This window comes from Pristis pectinata, chromosome 28 (assembly GCF_009764475.1).
Source record: "Pristis pectinata isolate sPriPec2 chromosome 28, sPriPec2.1.pri, whole genome shotgun sequence".
NCBI classification, from domain to species: Eukaryota; Metazoa; Chordata; class Chondrichthyes; order Rhinopristiformes; family Pristidae; genus Pristis; species Pristis pectinata.
Genome location: NC_067432.1, coordinates 934,772 through 952,836, shown reverse-complemented (window position 1 = coordinate 952,836; position 18,065 = coordinate 934,772). Strand labels below are relative to the sequence as shown.

At 39.4% G+C, this 18,065-nt stretch overlaps 1 protein-coding gene across 2 annotated transcripts in view; it reads left to right on the top strand.

Annotated features, from left to right (window-relative positions):
- Positions 1 to 18,065, top strand: part of trpm7 (transient receptor potential cation channel, subfamily M, member 7) — a 129,980-nt gene that overhangs the window by 68,650 nt on the left and 43,265 nt on the right. For both annotated transcript variants that reach the window (XM_052040191.1, XM_052040190.1), the window contains 13 exons: positions 451 to 523; positions 1,736 to 1,836; positions 2,485 to 2,619; positions 2,926 to 2,979; positions 3,947 to 4,087; positions 5,221 to 5,355; positions 6,561 to 6,841; positions 8,074 to 8,302; positions 8,488 to 8,643; positions 10,608 to 10,751; positions 13,062 to 13,190; positions 14,106 to 14,357; positions 17,632 to 17,806. In XM_052040191.1, the coding sequence (XP_051896151.1) occupies positions 451 to 523; positions 1,736 to 1,836; positions 2,485 to 2,619; positions 2,926 to 2,979; positions 3,947 to 4,087; positions 5,221 to 5,355; positions 6,561 to 6,841; positions 8,074 to 8,302; positions 8,488 to 8,643; positions 10,608 to 10,751; positions 13,062 to 13,190; positions 14,106 to 14,357; positions 17,632 to 17,806 (2,005 nt within the window). The remainder of the gene's footprint in view (positions 1 to 450; positions 524 to 1,735; positions 1,837 to 2,484; positions 2,620 to 2,925; positions 2,980 to 3,946; positions 4,088 to 5,220; positions 5,356 to 6,560; positions 6,842 to 8,073; positions 8,303 to 8,487; positions 8,644 to 10,607; positions 10,752 to 13,061; positions 13,191 to 14,105; positions 14,358 to 17,631; positions 17,807 to 18,065) is intronic.

The window sequence follows — 18,065 nt, the reverse complement described above, 5'->3', positions numbered from 1 at the left end:
GGATGAGAGATGACCTAATAGAGGTGTACAAGATGATAAGAGGCATAGATCGAGTGGACAGTCAAAGACTTTTTCTCAGGGTGGAAATGGATAACGTGAGGGGGTATCATTTTAAGGTGATTGGAGGAAAGTACAGGGAGGGCTATCAGGGGTAGAGGCTGGTAGAGACAGATACATTAGGGACATTTAAGACACTCTTAGCTAGGCACATGGATGATAGTAAAATGGAGGGGTATGTGGGAGGGAAGGGTTAGATTGACCATAGAGTAGATTAATGGTCGGCACAACATCGTGGGCCTAAGGACCTGTACTATGCTGTAATGTTGTATAATAATAGAAGTAACATACGAACAGTAACTTTGATGTAACTATCACTTCCAAAAGCTTCATTAAGGAGTACAGAGATTTGAGCTTTTGTCAGAATTTTGATCATGTTATTAATAATTTCAGATCACAGTATATCACATCGGGGCAGAGGAACACCAAGACATAGATGTGGCCATTCTAACCGCTTTGTTAAAGGGCAAGTATTCTGGGCTTGAACAGCTTCCTCAGTACCATTCTTAATTTCATCTTATTTGGTGCTGAAACCTTTGTTTGGCATTACTACATGGGTAATGAGATGTATTTATAGGAAAAGTGTTCCCTCAAAGGATATTTAAGAATAAAGTTTCAGATGCACTTTTGATTTAATTTTAGAACAAAGTATAAGATGCCAAGTAGTCTCCTTGATGTCTTTTGTATTAGGAATATATCTATCTGCTGCTTAAATATTTTCAGTGTCTTGGCCTCTACAGCCCTCTGTTGTTCCAAATTCCATAGGTTCATCACCATCTTAGTCAATAAATTTCTTCATTCAGTCCTAAATCTCTTGCCCTTTAACCCAAGATGACTCCTAGACAAATCCTTGTTAGCTTTGTGTAAACCATTGATATTTTCTAGGTGACCTGTTATCACATCCTTTTATAATAGCCTCCACCACTAACGTGGGGCGAACGGATCTGCAGTTTACTCTCCCTTTTATATAGTGAGGTTACATTTGCCGCTCTCCAGTGCATGTAAATTATTCCATAATCTCTGGAATTTGGGAAAATGATAACCAATACAAACACTATTCCCAAGGCTGCTACTCTACTGCTATCGGCTTTCATTGCCGTTAACTTCTGCAGCACTATTTTCTTACTAATATTAATTTCCTTTGGTTCCTCACCTTCATTAGATTAATGGTTTCTTAATATTTCTAGGAAGTTACTTCAAAAGTTTTTGTTTAATTGCTTTGCCATTTCTACATTTCCCCAATATGAATTCTTGCAGATTTACTCTTCTAGAACAGAGGAAATAAACTACCTCTCCCAATAAAAGCAGGGTAGTTTCTTCAGGAAACTGTATTGAGAGAAGGATAATTTCTTACAAATTATCTCCAAATATGTATAGGTTACTTGGAGCACTCTGGTCAGCAGCCTTCATTGTCAGGGGAATTACATAGTCGTCTGTTAGCTATAGAATCATACTATGTTCAACCTAAAAACCAAGCTGGCTATGAACTCAAAGTAAAATTATGCTTGCTGTTAACAGTCTACTTTTTACTCTGAGTGTGAAATCACAGTCAAAAAGTAACCAATTTCTTTGTTGTTTGGAAAGGGAAAACTATTTTTAGAACCCACAGCTTTTTTATACTCTACTCCAAACAGTATTGAAAGCTGCTATCTCACTGAATCTTTAACCCTTAATTCAGGTACCAATTCTTCTGCATTGGATCAATTGATCTTAACTCTTGCGTGGGACAGAGTGGACATTGCCAAGAATCATGCATTTGTTTATGGGCAGCAGTGGCTGGTATGTAAGCATTTCAAATACAAGGATTATTTTACATTCAACAAAGAAGAGAAATGAATGAGACAGATCTTCTGCGGTCCTGTGTTTTGCTGGTTATCGGTTCCCTGGACCATGCTGTTTCTCCCAGCCCATGCATGGTCTTCTAATGGGAGTTTCCCAGCACATACAAACCACAGGGCTTCTCCTGACCCATGTTTCCAGCTGCAGAGAGAGAAGGCTCATCTACCATCAAATAATTTGAGTGTTGAATATCTTTGAACTCACATTACAATCACTTAGGACCCCTGAAAAATAAAACTAATGTTAAAGTTTTCTCAATGATTTTGAAGAGCTTGCTTTGTGGCCAGTGCCTTGGCTGTGCAGAGGGCAATGCTAAAGCCTCCTCCTGGAAATTTCCTAATTATGGGTCATGGATCTCAGCAGAAGACTTGCCCCAGCATTGCAAGTGGACTTAATTTTTCAATGTTTTCTTTGTAAAGATTACAAGAGAATTATTTTAATTGTGGCCTTTTGAATTCAGACCTCATTTATATATTCTGATGTTTGCTATTACTGTTCTATGTGAACAGTTAGCCTAACTGATGGCCTGGCAGTTGGGCTTTTTTAAAAGCAGCAGTGTCCATCTCTAATTGTTATTGAATGTTGCAGGTTGGGTCACTTGAACAAGCAATGTTGGATGCTCTTGTCATGGACAGAGTGGAATTTGTAAAACTCCTTATTGAAAACGGAGTCAGCATGCACAAGTTCCTCACAATTCCTAGACTTGAAGAGCTATACAATACCGTAAGTGCAAGAAACATCAAAAACTGCAGATGCTGCAAATTTGAACCTAAAACAGAAAATGTTGGAAACACTCAGCAGTTCAGGCAACATCTATTCAAAGATAAATGGTTATGGTCAAAGACCCTGCATTAGAACAAGAGCTTCAACTTGAAATATTAACTCTGTTTCTACAGATGCTGCCTGACCTGCTGACTGTGTGTAGCATTTTCTGTATTTTTTTCCAGTAAATGCAAGGAGTGGTTAATAGTTTGGCATCACAAAGCAATAGTTAAATTGCATTCATAATTTTGTGTTCTTTCAATGCAGAAACAAGGGCCCACTAATCCAACACTACTTCATCTAGTGAGAGATGTAAAACAGGTAATTTTACTCTTGCTAGTTTATGAGCTTTACAGTTACATACTGTAATCTCTCGCCAATGTTTAAAATACCTTCTAAATATGTATTTTACAAAGATAATTGTTGAATAAAAATCTATTAAATTGTGAGAGTAGATTCTTTAATGAGGACATCAGGACATGTAATATAAATGATTATTCCAATGCAGAAGAGGGGTAATGTGAAAGAACTGTTAATAGTGGAATTTTAAGACTACTGGCAAAGATTTGATAGACCTATAAAATAAATGTTCAGTTCTATTCATACACCTCTTAGTCAATAAGAAATTTATTTGTAATTTTGTAGTTCAGTCTCTCTAACTTAAGCCAGTAAAAATTCATTTTTCTTTTTGCAATTCTACAGTAGCTAGGCATTGGCATTTGTAACATCAAGGCTATTTTCTTCTCTTTAAAGGCATTGTCATTTTGTTAGGAAGAAACATAATTCTTCTCATTTGAAGCTATTTTTGGTTAACTGTTTCCACTAGAATACTCAAACGGAAGGTTCAATATTGTTGAGTCATCAAGACGTACAGCTTGGAAATAGCCTATTGATCTACCAAGTCCATGCTGGTTATCAAACATCCATTTACACTAGCCGTACACCAAGCCCACTTTATTCTCCTATCAACTCTCCTCGTATCCTAGCAAGTAGCCATATACCATGAGCGCTTAACCTATTAACCTGCACATTCCTCGGGTGTGGATGGAAACCAAAGCGCACAGAACATATAAATTCCACAAAGACTGCTCTGGAGGTCAGGTTTGAACCTGGGTCGTTGGAGCTGAATTTTAATTCTTATCCACTGCTTTTGGTGATCCCTTTTTACCCTTAAGTTGAACACTTGAGAAATATTCCAAAGATGTGTTGATCTTAACCAACTATTATTTCCCTGAGATGGAACTTTATTCTGATCAAGGAATGAATAATTTTGATTTATTTTCCATAGGGGAACCTTCCTTCAGATTATAAAATCACTTTGATTGATGTGGGTCTCGTCATCGAATATCTCATGGGTGGAACGTATCGATGTACATACACAAGGAAACGTTTTAGAATTATCTATAACAATCTTCATGGACACACGAGGGTATGTTCCTTGTTTTCCAGAGTATTTCAAGCATCTGAAGTGTAGTCAGCTAGCGCAAAGTCGTACTGAGAAATGAAGAGAGAGGGATCATGGAAAATGTTTAAAGTTTTTGAAACAAATACAGAGTTGATAATGTTCTGTGCTAGAATGCAAGTTACTGCACACCAATCCTGAAACGGTTTCTGCTTCAACCTGAAAACTGATCCGCACATGGAGAGAAGTGGGGAAGATTAAGATGCAAGTTTCCTCGCTCAGTATAACATCTATGGGTTGTAGTATTTGGCTTTTAGCTTTTGATTTTAGTAAGAAAGAGTTTTCTACATCTATAGAATTGTTAAAAAGACGGCATTCACCTTCATTATAAGGATGTCTATCTCTAAGAATTGCAGTTGATTTATGTATTGATTTGTGATTTTTTTAAAAAATGCTCAAGTTCTGCTAACGATATTAGTTTAATCATGTTTGCCAATAGATGCTTGTAAGTGAATCATAAGTTTGCAGGACAGGTGCCATGCAGCCTCCTTTTCATGGAGCTCTTAATTTCAAATCAACTTTTCATAGAGCTATCCTCTTACTTTCATTCCCTTGGCTTTTCTCAAACTTATTTTTAAAATCCTGTATTTTTCAATGTGTTCTGTTTTCTGCATTATTCTTTGGTATTCCATGTTCTAATCAACTTCCATGTTCTTAAATATTCTCCTAAACACTTCTGACCATCTTTAAGTTATACTTAGTCCCTTTGAACCTTCAAGGCTGTTTGCTTTTATATTTTAAAAGGTTTTAACATTTAATATATGTGACTTTCTTATTCATCTCAAATCGGAGTGAATTTCATCTGGTATTCAGTTGCCCAATCTACTGGCCTGATGAAATTGCTAACACTGCACTTCATACTTAACTGTAATACCCTAGTGTAATATTCTGGTTATTGAATTAATAATCCAGAAGCCTAGACAAAAAACTCAGTGAATATGAAGCAATTCAAATAAAAAAACAAATTAAAACATTGTTTATTAAAGTGACCATGCAGTTAGGAGTGCATGGTTCCACCCTAAATTCTAAACTGATGCAACACTTGAGTATCACTTATATTTTTAAATCTTAATGAGTTTTTCTTTATCGTTTTAATCCAGAGATCTGGGCGGCATTCATCAAGTAGTATACCTCAGTTGCGCAAACACCAAGAATCACTGACCAATCGAGCAGACAAAAAAGAAAAGACTCGACATAATCACTTCATTAAGACTGCACAGCCTTATAAACCTAAGGTACTGGGCAACATGGCACCACACGTTAGGGCAGGTGGAGATGGTGAATGCACTACTGACTAGATATTAAACTTTGAAAAACATACCAACTTCATAGCTCAGCTGTTATCACACTGTGTACAGAGATTTCAATGATGCAGGTATCAGCTTGCATTTAAAAGAAACATTTTATTTTCATCAGTTTATTGATGCTGTCATTTAGTTTTATTGAAGTGCCTTGGGATTCTGCTGTCAGAAAGATGTGTACTTGCACTTCCAGTCCCTCGATCCAGTGAACTGATGCCCGCTCACTCTGCTGAATATTTTTCGCTTACTGGAATCTTTTTAAGCTTCGTAGGAGTTTAAATGAGCTTATAAAACTACACACTGCTCTTTAAAATGTAGTGTAGTAAAGTGGTGGCCAGTTTGCAGGATGTTTCTTTAAAAGAAAAGTGTACCTGAGTTCATAGTCATACAGCATGGAAACAGACCACTCAGGCCCCACGTCCACACATACCAGTAGGCACCCATCCATACTAGTGCCATCTCCCAGCACTTGGCCCATAGCCTTCTGTGCCCAGGCCATTCAAGTGCTCTTCCAGACTCTGCTTCCACCACTCTCTCCAGCAGTGTATTGCAGGTCCTCACCTCTCTCTGTGTGGAAAAAAGTCCCCTTCAGATCCCTCTAAATCTCTTAATCTACTGCTGAGCTGGGGAAAAGTTTCCTGCAGTATATCCTATCTATACCCCACGTAATTTTATATGCCTCAATCTTGTCCCCAATTAACCACCTCCACTTCAGGGAAATCAGACCTAGTCCCTACTAATAACTGAAATGCAACATCCTGGTGAATCTCCTCTGCATCCTCTTCAATGGTATCCTGTCTTTAGAGCTGTAAACAATTGTGGTTGTTTGCAAAATTCTACAAACATTTCTAGGGTCAGAGACGAGGTCAAGCAACCAAAAGACGCCGGAGTAGCTGAGCAAGGCCAGAGACTTCGGGAGTTGGATAATCTAAGTAATCCTTGGGTCAGCAGATTAGCCGAACAGATCTAATGTTGCAGGATCTGTCATTTCCATAGTTTTGTAATTTAAGAAGGGGGGCATTACATCATAGTAAATTAGCAATCAATTTGATCTTGAATCACTGAACATTGATGTTGTTGCCTTACTTTTTTCCTGTTACTAGCAAAACAAAATGTTCACTGTTTTTCTGCTCTTTTAGCCTGAATCCTCTGTTGATCAGGGAAAGAAAAAGAGAACCAAAGATGAAATTGTGGACATTGATGACCCAGAAACCAGATGTTTTCCCTATCCTTTCAATGAACTGCTGGTGTGGGCTGTACTAATGAAGAGGCAGAAAATGGCTATGTTCTTTTGGCAACATGGAGAAGAGTCCATGGCGAAAGCTTTAGTTGCTTGCAAGCTAAATCGATCCATGTCCTGTGAAGCAAAGCAGAGTGATGTTGTTGATGATACTTCTGAAGAACTGAAGCAATCTTCTAGGTCAGTAGTTGTAAAGTACACGTGATTCTATGTAATAATTTTGATATCTAAGGACTTGGGCTCAGCTGAGTTCAGAAGAAGCCACTTTCATGTGATTGTAAAAGTTTCAGCCTGTGTTATGCACAGAATCAATTCAGATTTGCTTACCATTTTATGTATTTCCTCTTTCTAAACCATCCCGTAAGAGTGCTGGTAGGTGGTCTGATCTCAGCACTGTCAATAGTCACTTGAATTGCCATCCTGTAGAAAGAGAAAGTGACTATGTTAATTCACCTAAAGATTTAACAACGTCTAACATGGGAAATGCTAACTTTCTTCTGACCTAGCTGAGAAAGGGAATCAGTGAGCAGTAGACAGTAATACTAATAGAGTGAATATGGGGTCAGATGTTCAGCAGAAGATCAAATTGAACAGCAAGGTAGCCAACTGTCTTATTTCAGCCTGAGGTGGTGGATAGGGAGGCTGATGGAATCGGGTATGGAGTTTGTGATGTAGCCTGAACAATTATGACTTGTGTCTTTCCAGTGTATGATGCAAGGAAATAGTAGAAATATTGCGTAAACCCTCAAGCTGATACCTGTAACACCCTAACCTTACAGTGGAGAGGCAGATTCAGGCTTTGTGATTCCTGGGTATAGGGTGGGGATGGTGTGTCATCTTTGGATGGAGGGGCAGTTGGGTCTGGTGGTAAATCAGGAGACAGCCAGCAACTTAGACTCAAATTAGACCAGTGATTGTTTGAAGTAAATTAGAGCAAGGTTGCCATTAGTATTCTGTTCCCACCCGAAGTTGTATTGGAGTGCATTCATTGTGGACAGCTACTGATAGATTCTGAGTGCTTCAGTTTGATTATGTAAAGCAATAGGAACAGTGCTTTGTAGGTGCTTTTTCATTTCCTTAATTGGGTTCATTAATATGCATTGTTAACTTGAAGCTCGCCTACATCTTAGTTTCAGTATTTAAAAGATACATACCTTGTGAGTGAATTGATTCAGATTAGGTTCAGATTAGTTTAGTGCCCTTGGCTGCTCATCCTGCTTGCATGCAGGTGCAGAAGGTAAGTGGGTGGATGAAGTGGGTTCTGTCATCATGCAATCATTGATGGTGTAAGAGCTACCAAGTATGCTTGTACTGTGCTTGATCACTTTACCTGAATTTTCTTGAAAGACTGAATCTCTTAAGGTACTTACTTGTATACCTAACCAGGCAAGCTTACTTCTGTTGTGTTACAGTGAATTTGGGCAATTAGCTGTTGATTTACTGGATCAGTCATTCAGACAAGATGAAACCATGGCTATGAAGTTGCTGACTTATGAATTGAAGAACTGGAGCAACTCAACCTGCCTCAAGTTAGCTGTCCATTCAAGACTTCGACCGTTTGTAGCCCACACCTGTACTCAAATGCTGCTGTCGGATATGTGGATGGGAAGATTAAATATGAGAAAAAATTCATGGTACAAGGTAAAATATTATATGATCTGTTGTTTTTATGGGAAGAGAAATGAAGCCAAGTAAATAATTGAGCTAATCTGAACATACTAATGAGATGGTATGTACACCAGGGAGTTGTCCTTCAGCCAAGTACAGATCACTGAAAATCACCTGAAGAAACATTTGGTGTTGAAATTTACCTTTTTTTTGGGCAGGTTATTCTCAGTATTCTTTTCCCACCTGCTATTCTCATGCTGGAGTTTAAGACCAAGGCTGAAATGTCTCATATTCCTCAAACAGAGGATGCACATCAAATGAACATGGAAGACAGTGAACACAACTTTCAGAGTCCAACTGATCAAATATCAATGGTAAGATAGCTTCAAATGGAGCATGTTTGTGAATAGTTTATAAGTGATGAAACAATTGAGAGAGAACACTTTTCATAATTCTTACAGTGCAAATATTTCCGACTTTGTCCCAACCTCCTCAGGCATCCCGTGCCCCATCTATGGCAGATTCTCCGGGTCCCACATTGGCTCATCAACCATCTCAGAACCCATGTGAAAGCAAATTATCTGTGACCCTAATTTAAAACTTGTTTGATTAGTTTTTAGTGTTTCTGCCATCAGAAGCATTTAAAACAAAAACAGAAGCCTTTGACTATGGAAGGCTGCCTGAAGTCTATTTGTTTCTCGAAACTCCACTGCTGGGTATGAAAGAACAGGTCATCTAGTCATCTGCTTCCAGAAAAGTTAAATGTGGATGGATAGACGCTGCTCACAATGAGTGCGGGTAGGTCAAGACTGCAGTGGTGAATTGCAGGCTAAAACTTAGTTGAGTTTTTGAAAATGTCACTGAATTAGCTGAGAGCTTTTACTAGGGGAAGACACAAAATAGAAATAGGAGTGGGAAGTGGAAGGGTAGGAGGGGAGCGGCACACAGAAGGATAGCTCTGACAGCGATTGAGAAGCACAACAAATGTGAAATGGTCATTTTTGTGACCAACAAAAAGAGTCAGAAAAAATTATTCTCTGTATGCTTTCACTGTGGACAATTCTGATCAGTCCTCAAAGATAATCCTGTGTGTTTTGGTGTTTGATGAAGTTGTGAATGTGACCTGATGGATTTCTGCTTTCCTTACTATTTCAATCCAAAAGATGAAGAAACAAATCTTGACAAAATTTCTTGTTTCTGTCTAAGGCATGTCCAAACCATCAGCTGGATTTTGAGGATATTGAGATTGTATTATCTAGTTTCTGTAACACTTTACAGCAAGAGAAAAGACCAGTTGCATCATCAGTTACTTGTAATGGGTTTACTCCATGCAAAGAACTCTCCAATAACACTTTAGCATCAGAACAGTTTATGCAGTACTGATGTTCCTAGTGGAACATCTAGGAACATCCTGCGTGAGTGTGGGAGAATTTTCAGTAACTCTAACCAGTGGTGTAAGTGCTTTGATGAAAGAGGTTAAGATATTTAGATAAGATATTTATCTATGAGTCACATGTACATCGAAACACAGTGAAATACATCTCTTGCATAGAGTGTTCTGGGGGCAGCCCGCAAGCGTCGTCACTCTTCTGGTGCCAACATAGCATGCCCAGAGCTCCTAACCTGTAGGTCTTTGGAATGTGGGAGGAAATCGGAGCACCCGGAGGAAACGCACGCAGACATGGGGAGAACGTACAAACTCCTTACAGGCAGCAGTGGGAATTGAACCCAGGTCGCTGGCGCTGTAAAGCATTACGCTAACTGCTATGCTGGTAAAGAACTTATTGAAGGATGAGGTTCCTTGTTTAATAGAGTTTGTATCCACTGCTTATCTACGTGGTTAGAAGCTGATATTATAGAATGGTTACTTACGGTTAATCTATCCTTTAATACGTACAGAGTTGTGTAAAGTTGGCCTTGTTAACATTTCTTCAGTCTGAGGAAATGGCTGAGAAACAATCCTTGTCTAGTGCAGTGAATCCCGCAAAATATTGTAAGGCCTTTGAAAAAAGCTTAAGGGTATACTTGTCTGTCCTTGGTGTTTTGGTGATACAGGTCCACATAACCATCACTTGGTATCATAATTAGCGGAAGTTCCACTTCTTGTATGTGATCGTACGTTCAAGTCATGTGGGTTTTGCTTGATCTCATAGTGAAACAATAAGTCTGATTAAAGTAAGGAATTATAAAGTCCAAAAAGCAAGTAAATTAAGACTGAAGTTTCTTATCTGTTCAAAATAAACCAGTTTTCAGTATGCCTTTATTTTTTCTCTCACTGGTTTGTACATAAAGAGCAAATTTATCTAGCGATATAGTATGGAACCATTTTCTTCTGCAGGAAGTATTTAAAGAAGAAGGAATCTGTGACCACCATGAAGTGAAACATGAAGATGCAAGTCTGACTAAACCAAGGAGGTTGCCTGTCACAAGAAAGTTCTACTCCTTCTACCATGCACCAATTGCAAAGTTTTGGTTTAACACAGTAAGTGGCAAAGTAGAAAATCCTCTGTTTGAAAATGCACTCAATGTTAAATCTTGTACAAGGAAGTTGGTGGTCTAGGCTTTATAGAATCAATTATTTTCAGTTTCCCTTAATTGAATGAGGAACTGAACATCCTGATTTGAGATCTAGGACCTTTTAAATGAAAAGTATTCTGGGGAAAAAGGTCTTGCTAGAAGAAATAGTCACATAAAGAGGATTGTAAATGTTGCAGTGAGTTAGAACTTTGCTTCGTCGCCTTCATAGTAATTCCTTCCAACCATGGAGCCACCTATTAAATATGTGTCCCAAATGAGGTTATCCTGAGTAACCAGCTCTGTTCAGAATTTCATCTTAACAGTGTAAGACTGCAATGGATTATTCAGTACAGAATTCGAAGGTGCTCTAAAAGTGGAAGCGTATGAGAAAAATGGAGGATTAGCAAATTGCAGTATGCCAAAAGGAGTAAGCTTAATCATTTGACAACAAAAGAAAACTTAAGTAGTGGTTATTTGAAAAGTCTAGATGGGATTTGCAAAAATAGGCTGTGGGCCATTTTACATATCTGTAGTTTTTGTTGGCCCTTTTCTAGATGTGGCATAGTCTGGTGTAATTTATTGTTCACCAGACAAATCACTTCTGTATTCTGATTTTCATGTTTATTGATGGTCTTCATCCTCATGATTCACAATTAATCTCAGAATTGTATCTTCTTAATGAAATGAGCACTAGATTTCTAGCAGTTAGGTGAAGAAATTTCATGCAAGTTGAGGCAAAGTGAAATTATTTTTAAGCCTAGAATGCTGCTTAAATGGTGTAAATATGACTAGTAACAAAAGTGCTGGAAATATATGAGCAAGCAGGTATTTCATCTGAAACATTACCTATGGAGATAGGAAAAGAATTGCTGCCTGTTGTGCAATATATTTCCATTTTATGTTTTTATTTAGGCAGATATTTTGTTTTTGTATAGCTGTAATACTGTGAAAATCAAAAAAAATCTGCAGATGCTGGAAATACTCAGCACGTCAGACATGTTATAGGAAGAGGCAGAGTTTACATTTCAGGTTGAAGACCCTTGGTCAGAACCAGGAAATAGACAAGAGAAGCTTGTTAAGCTACGGGAGAGGAGGGATGTCTCTGAAAGTGTAAAACTGGGGTCATCCTAGGGATAAGCTTTAAACAAGATTAACTGGTCAGTGAGTCAATGGGAGTTGTTAGCAAAAACATCGACAAAAATTGTAGGAGTTCTGTACTGCAGAGCAGGCAGACATGTCCATCAGGTCAGACGGGGTGTGACCTCCACTCTCAGAGGAAAAAGGAGAAAAATCAAAAGCTGAGCCAGTATCATAGATCGTTAATTGATACAGAGAAATCAGGTTACCTAAAGTTGTAGAGTTCAATATTGAGTCCAGAAGGCTGCAACGTGCCCAGATGGAAGATGAGGTGCTGTTCCTCAGATTTGCTGTGCTCAATCTTCCCTTCCCAACATCCAGGGACCCTAACAATCTTTCCAGGTAAACCAATGACTCACTTGCACTTTCAGTATGGTGCATTCAGTGTCCCCTTGTGGTCTTCTCTACATTGGAGAAACCAAAAGCAGATTGGGTGACCGTTTTGTAGAGTAGCTACAAAACGGTTACCGTAGAGGAACCTTGAGATTCTCATTGCCTGCCACTGTAATTCTCTATGCTGTTCCAACCTATCGGACTGTGGCCTCCTGTCCTGTTACGATGATGTCCAATGCAAGCTTGAGGAACAGTGTGTTATCTTCCATCTGGGCACGTTGCAGCCTTCTGGACTCTGTGTTTGATTTCTACAACATAGGGTAACTTGGTTTCTCTGTCTATATCAGTTGTCCATCTATGGTATTGGCTCAGCTTGTTTTTTTTTTCCCTTTTTGTTGTCTTTTCCTGTAGGAGTGGAGGTCATGCCCAGCCTGACCTACCGGGCATATCTTCCTGCTCTGCATTTCACAACACCAACATTCTTTTGTCCATATTCTCACTCTCTAACTGCTCCCATTCACTCTTTGACCAGATAACCTTTTTTACAGCTTATCCCCATGGTCACCTCTATTTTACCCTATCAGAGACATCCCTCCACCCTCCCTGCAGTTTAACAAGCTTTATTTGTCTTCTCTCTAGTTCTGATAAAGGGTTATCAGCCTGAAACATTAACTCTGTTTCTCTTCCCACAGATGCTTTAGTATTTCCAGTGTTTCGTGTTGTAGTACTGTGCCTGAAGTATGGACTGCTGCTTGAGGAGTCCACTGCTATTTAAAACGCTAATGTGTCTCTCTGTTACTTTCAGTTGGCTTATTTGGGATTTCTCATGCTATACACATATGTCGTTCTGGTACGAATGCAGGAGTTACCATCGGTGCAAGAATGGATTGTGATTTCCTTCATTTTTACCTTAGCCATAGAGAAAATTAGAGAGGTATAGGATACTTTTTTTAATATCTTCTATCCACACTTTAATATTGTGTGCGTTATGTGTGAAATGTTCTGCATTAAATTGTTTAGTGAAGACATCAGCTAAAGTTGAGTGAGTTGGACCACGGTGTCCCCAAGGCTCCCTGAGTTTTAGTCAGTTTGAATTGTGTACCTTTGAGCCCCAAGCTGCGGTTTCTACTGTTCTAGTCTTTATCCACTTCACATTGTGGAAGCAGGATTCATCTGTTCCTTGGCTTTGCTGCCTACCCCAACTCTAACAATAAGTTGTTAACTAACTCTGGCCTGAACCACCTCCATACAAAATCCCTCCCAATCCATAACTCCATCCTCCCTCACTTATTTTAGTTCACCAGCACTGAAGAGATAGGAGAGATGAAATTCAGTGCATTTCCTACCCTTTGAGGTTTTTCTGTGTTGAACCCATGTTCATCATTCATGGCGATGGACCACAATCAGAGAGTCTTTAACCTCAAACTCATTTCCACACCTCTGAAACCTCTCTTTATAGTTTCTTGCACCATTTCTCTGATCTTTTTCCTACTCCTTCAACTGCTTTCTTCATCTACTTGGCATCCACTGCTGATGAAAGTCAAAGTACTCCAGAAGCAGGAAATCTGAAACAGAAATAGAAAATGGTGGAAACACTCAACAGGTCAGGCAGAATCTGTGGTTTCAGGTTGAAGGTCCTTTGTCAGACCTGCACTCATGGAGCCCCTCTGCTCATAAGTTATCAGAGAGGCTCCATGAGGTTTGCTTGATTTAGTAATTTCAAACTTCAGAAGATTTAATAGGTAGTTTGCATGTAGCAGAAATCTAGCATTGCACAATAGTCTTGGAGTGTAACCTGTCATCTTTGGTTTGCCAGCGGGATTATATGGTATTTTATGTTTTTCTCTAGATCTTCATGTCAGAAGCTGGAAAGATAAGTCAGAAGATCAAAGTCTATTTCAGTGACTATTTCAACATCACTGACACACTTGCAATTGTTTTGTTTTTTGTTGGTTTTGGACTGAGGTTTGGAAGTGGGCAAGTGAGGATTGCTGGGAGAACAATGTATTGCCTCAATATTATATTCTGGTATGTACGACTTCTGGATTTCCTGGCAGTCAATCAGCATGCAGGGCCCTACGTCACAATGATAGGTAAAATGGTGAGTGGATTACCTGGAAACTTGTGTTTTAACAACATCTTAAGGAGGTTTAATAATTGCACTAGGAAGTGATACAGAATTCTCATCTGTAATTTATTTAAAGGAGGTAGTTAACTGAACTTTTTTTGTGGAAATGTTATATTAGATGGAGCCAAAGAGATGTAATAGAAAACTTAAAGGTATGAGATTGCTAGGAAATGAAATCTTGCAGATGTTATATTTACATTTTTAATACAATGGTCTCCATATTTGTGCATTGCTGCACCTTGAAAATCCTGCTTTCCTTTTATTTGTCAGGACTTGAGTTCACATAAAATCAGTGGGTAAAAGTATGCTGCTTCTATTGTCGTGCAGTTGTGGAACAATACAGCATTTTCTAAGGAGCAAGGATGACACAAAGCGCTGGAGGAATTCAGTGGGTCAGGCAGCATCTGTGGAGGGAAATGAACAATTGATGTTTCGGGTTGAGATCCTTCATCTGGATGAAAGCTAGAGGGGACATAGCCAGTATAAAACATTGGAGAGACGGGGTGGAGAAATAGGTGGATCCAGGTGAGGGGAGTGATAGGCATATGGCAGAACTTCTCAACTTCTGCCATCTACAACAGGATCCCACCACCAACCACATCTTCTCTTACCCTCCCCTCTCTGCCTTCTGCAGGGATCACTTTCTCTGTGACTCCCTCGTCTGCTCATCCCTCCCCACCAATCCACCTTCCCCACCCCCAACCCTCTAGGCCCTCTCCTCTGCCCCTACACTTCCTCCCTCACTACCATCCAGGACCCTAAACATCCCTTCCAGGTGAGGCAGTCTTTCACATTGGAATCCCCCAATGTTATTTATTGCATCCAGTACTCCCATTGCAGCCTCCTCTACGTGAGTGAGATTGGATGCAGATTGGGTGAATGCTTCATCGAGCACCTTCGCTCCATCCGCTGTGGCCATCTGGTTCTCCTGGTGGCCAGCCATTTTAATTCTCCTCTTTCCCATTCCTGCACTGGCATGTCTGTCATCTGCCTCCACTGCCAGGTTGAGGCTAAACACAAATTAGAGGAACAGCACCTCGTATTCTGCTTAGGTAGTCTACAACCTGGCGGCATGAACATCGAATTCTCCAGCTTCTGGTAACTGCTCCCCCTCTGTCCCTTTTCTCTCTCCTCCTAATCCATCTAACCCCCTTCACCCACACTCCTCCAACTGGTTTCCCTCCCCATCCACCCTCCCTTCATGCTTCACCTTCCTCTCCTATCACCTTCAGCCCTTTGACACTTCTACCTATCACCTCCCAGCTTCTGACACCATTCCCACTCTCCCCCTCCCCATTTGCCTATCACACCCTTCCCCCCACCGCCCCCCCCCCTCACCTGGATCCATCCATCGCCTGCCAGTTCTTGCTCCCACCCCTTCCTTCCACCTTTTTATACTGGCTGTCTACCCACTACACTTCAGTTCAGGTGAAGGGTCTTGACCTGAAACATCAACTGTCCATTTCCCTCCCATAGATGCCTCCTGACCTGCTGATTACCTCCAGCATTTTGTGTGTTGCTCCAGATTCCAGCATCTGCAGTCTCTTGCGTCTCCTGACAGAATAAGATATGCAAACTGAATAGTTCCCTCTGTTGAATCAAATAAATTAGAAAGAAAATATAGTGGGAATCAATACAAATGTGATGAGTCTAATTAACCACCTTCTTTGCTTGACTTTTTGTTCTATTGCTTTAATAATGGAAGTATAAAATTGATATAGAACCTTTGTTTGCCATAAGATTCATTAGTTCATTTAATGCTGTGCTGTAGTATATTTTCATAATGTCCTAAATGGATAATATGAAGGTAAGTTGGAAAATAGGTTGTGAGGAGGATATTCTGCAAAGGACTGTAGACAGGTTAAAGAATTAGGAAAAAAAGATTAATGCAGGGGAGCTGGAATGTTAAGTACTTTGATAGGAAAATTTTTTTTAAAAATTATTTAAACAGTCTGAACAAGTAAATGTTGGTATTCAAAGAGACTTATGTGTTGTCATACAAGAAACAAAGTTAGTCAGTACAGCAAGCAATTAAAACAAATGGAATGTTGATCTTTTGCAAAGTCAAAGAAATCTTGATATAACTGTACAGGGCATTGGAAAGAAAATACCAGGAGTACTTCGTAGTCTTTAAGAAAGGACTTGGAGACAGTAGAACAAAAGGTACATTAGGTTGATTCCTGGGATGAGAGAGTGTTTGAAGAAAGTGTAATCAGTATTGGTCTGTGTTCAGGAAGGCGTGAGGTGATCTTATTGAAACATGCAAGATTTTGAAGGGGCTTAGCAGGGTTAGATGTGAGGATGTTTCCCCTGCCAAGTATCTGAAACAAGGTCCCATGGTTTCAAGGTAAAGGGACACCTATTTCAACAGAGATTATGAACTTTTGGGTTGTGAATCTTTGGAATTTTGTACTGCTGAGAGCTGTATATATTGAGTCATTTAGTAATTTCAAGATTGAGATTGATTTGGGGACTGCAGGGTACTGAGGCTTCCGAGGATTGGGTAGGAACATAAAATTGCAATCCAAGATCAAATCAACCATGATATTTGTGATTGGTGAGCAGGAACGGGGACTGTATGACTGACTGCCCCATAATCATGTTTTTATGGAAGGTGTGTTTATTTTTCTGGCCAATTTGCAGGTATTATAGAAGAGTTGTGTAATTGTGGCATTTGACCAAAGGGAGTTTCTTAATGCTTTCTAAAATTTAATTTTTAAGTCAGAATTCCTTTACCTTAGAGATTTCATTTGGTTTAGTGGAGTAGGTGGATTTTTCCAAACTTGAATTTGCTTTTCTTTCTCAGTTGAGGAAGTTATTAGCTAATGGCTAGATATTGGACTTGGAAAAGGCAGAACAGAGTTGTACCTATTGCTGCTTATTGGAGAGTGGCACAGAAGTCTGGCAGATTTTGAAAGAATATCATGAAAAGGAGAAGAAAAGCTTTTATTCAATTGAAAATCTGACAATTGTCAACTAAATTGATTAAATGTATTCTGAAGACACGAGACTGCAGATGCTGGAATCTGGAGCAAAAAAACTGCTGGAGGAGCTAGGCAGGTCGAGCAGCATCTGTGGAGGCAAAAGGATATCTGACACTTCAGGTCGAGAACCGGCACTAAATGTATTCCCTTTGAAAGTGTTTTATTATGCATGCATGTTTTTCTCATCCCTCTGGTTTTCAATTCATCTGTTTCTTAACTTGGACATTTGAGCTCTGACCTTTGTTTTACTGCTTCAATTACAGGTGGCAAACATGTTTTATATTGTGGTAATTATGGCAGTGGTATTGCTGAGCTTTGGAGTTCCAAGGAAAGCAATCCTTTACCCAGATGAATCTCCATCCTGGGAACTAGCGAAAGATATTGTCTTTCAACCTTATTGGATGATTTATGGTGAAGTATATGCATATGAAATTGATCGTAAGTAACTTTCTGCATCGTTGTGCTATTTAGAATGATTCTGGCAAAATCTTGTAATTCATTATATAACCTCCACTCAGCATTGTGTAATCTAACTTGAAGGTTCTGTGGAGACCGGGGTGGCAAGCCAGTGCATGAAAATGCTTTGTTAGCCTACATAACCCTTGCCAAATGTGGTTCATATGTTTGTGTTGTAAAGCCTGAGAACCAGGACAATTAAGCTGATCTGTTTTCTCCAACAAAAAATTCATTGGTCCTT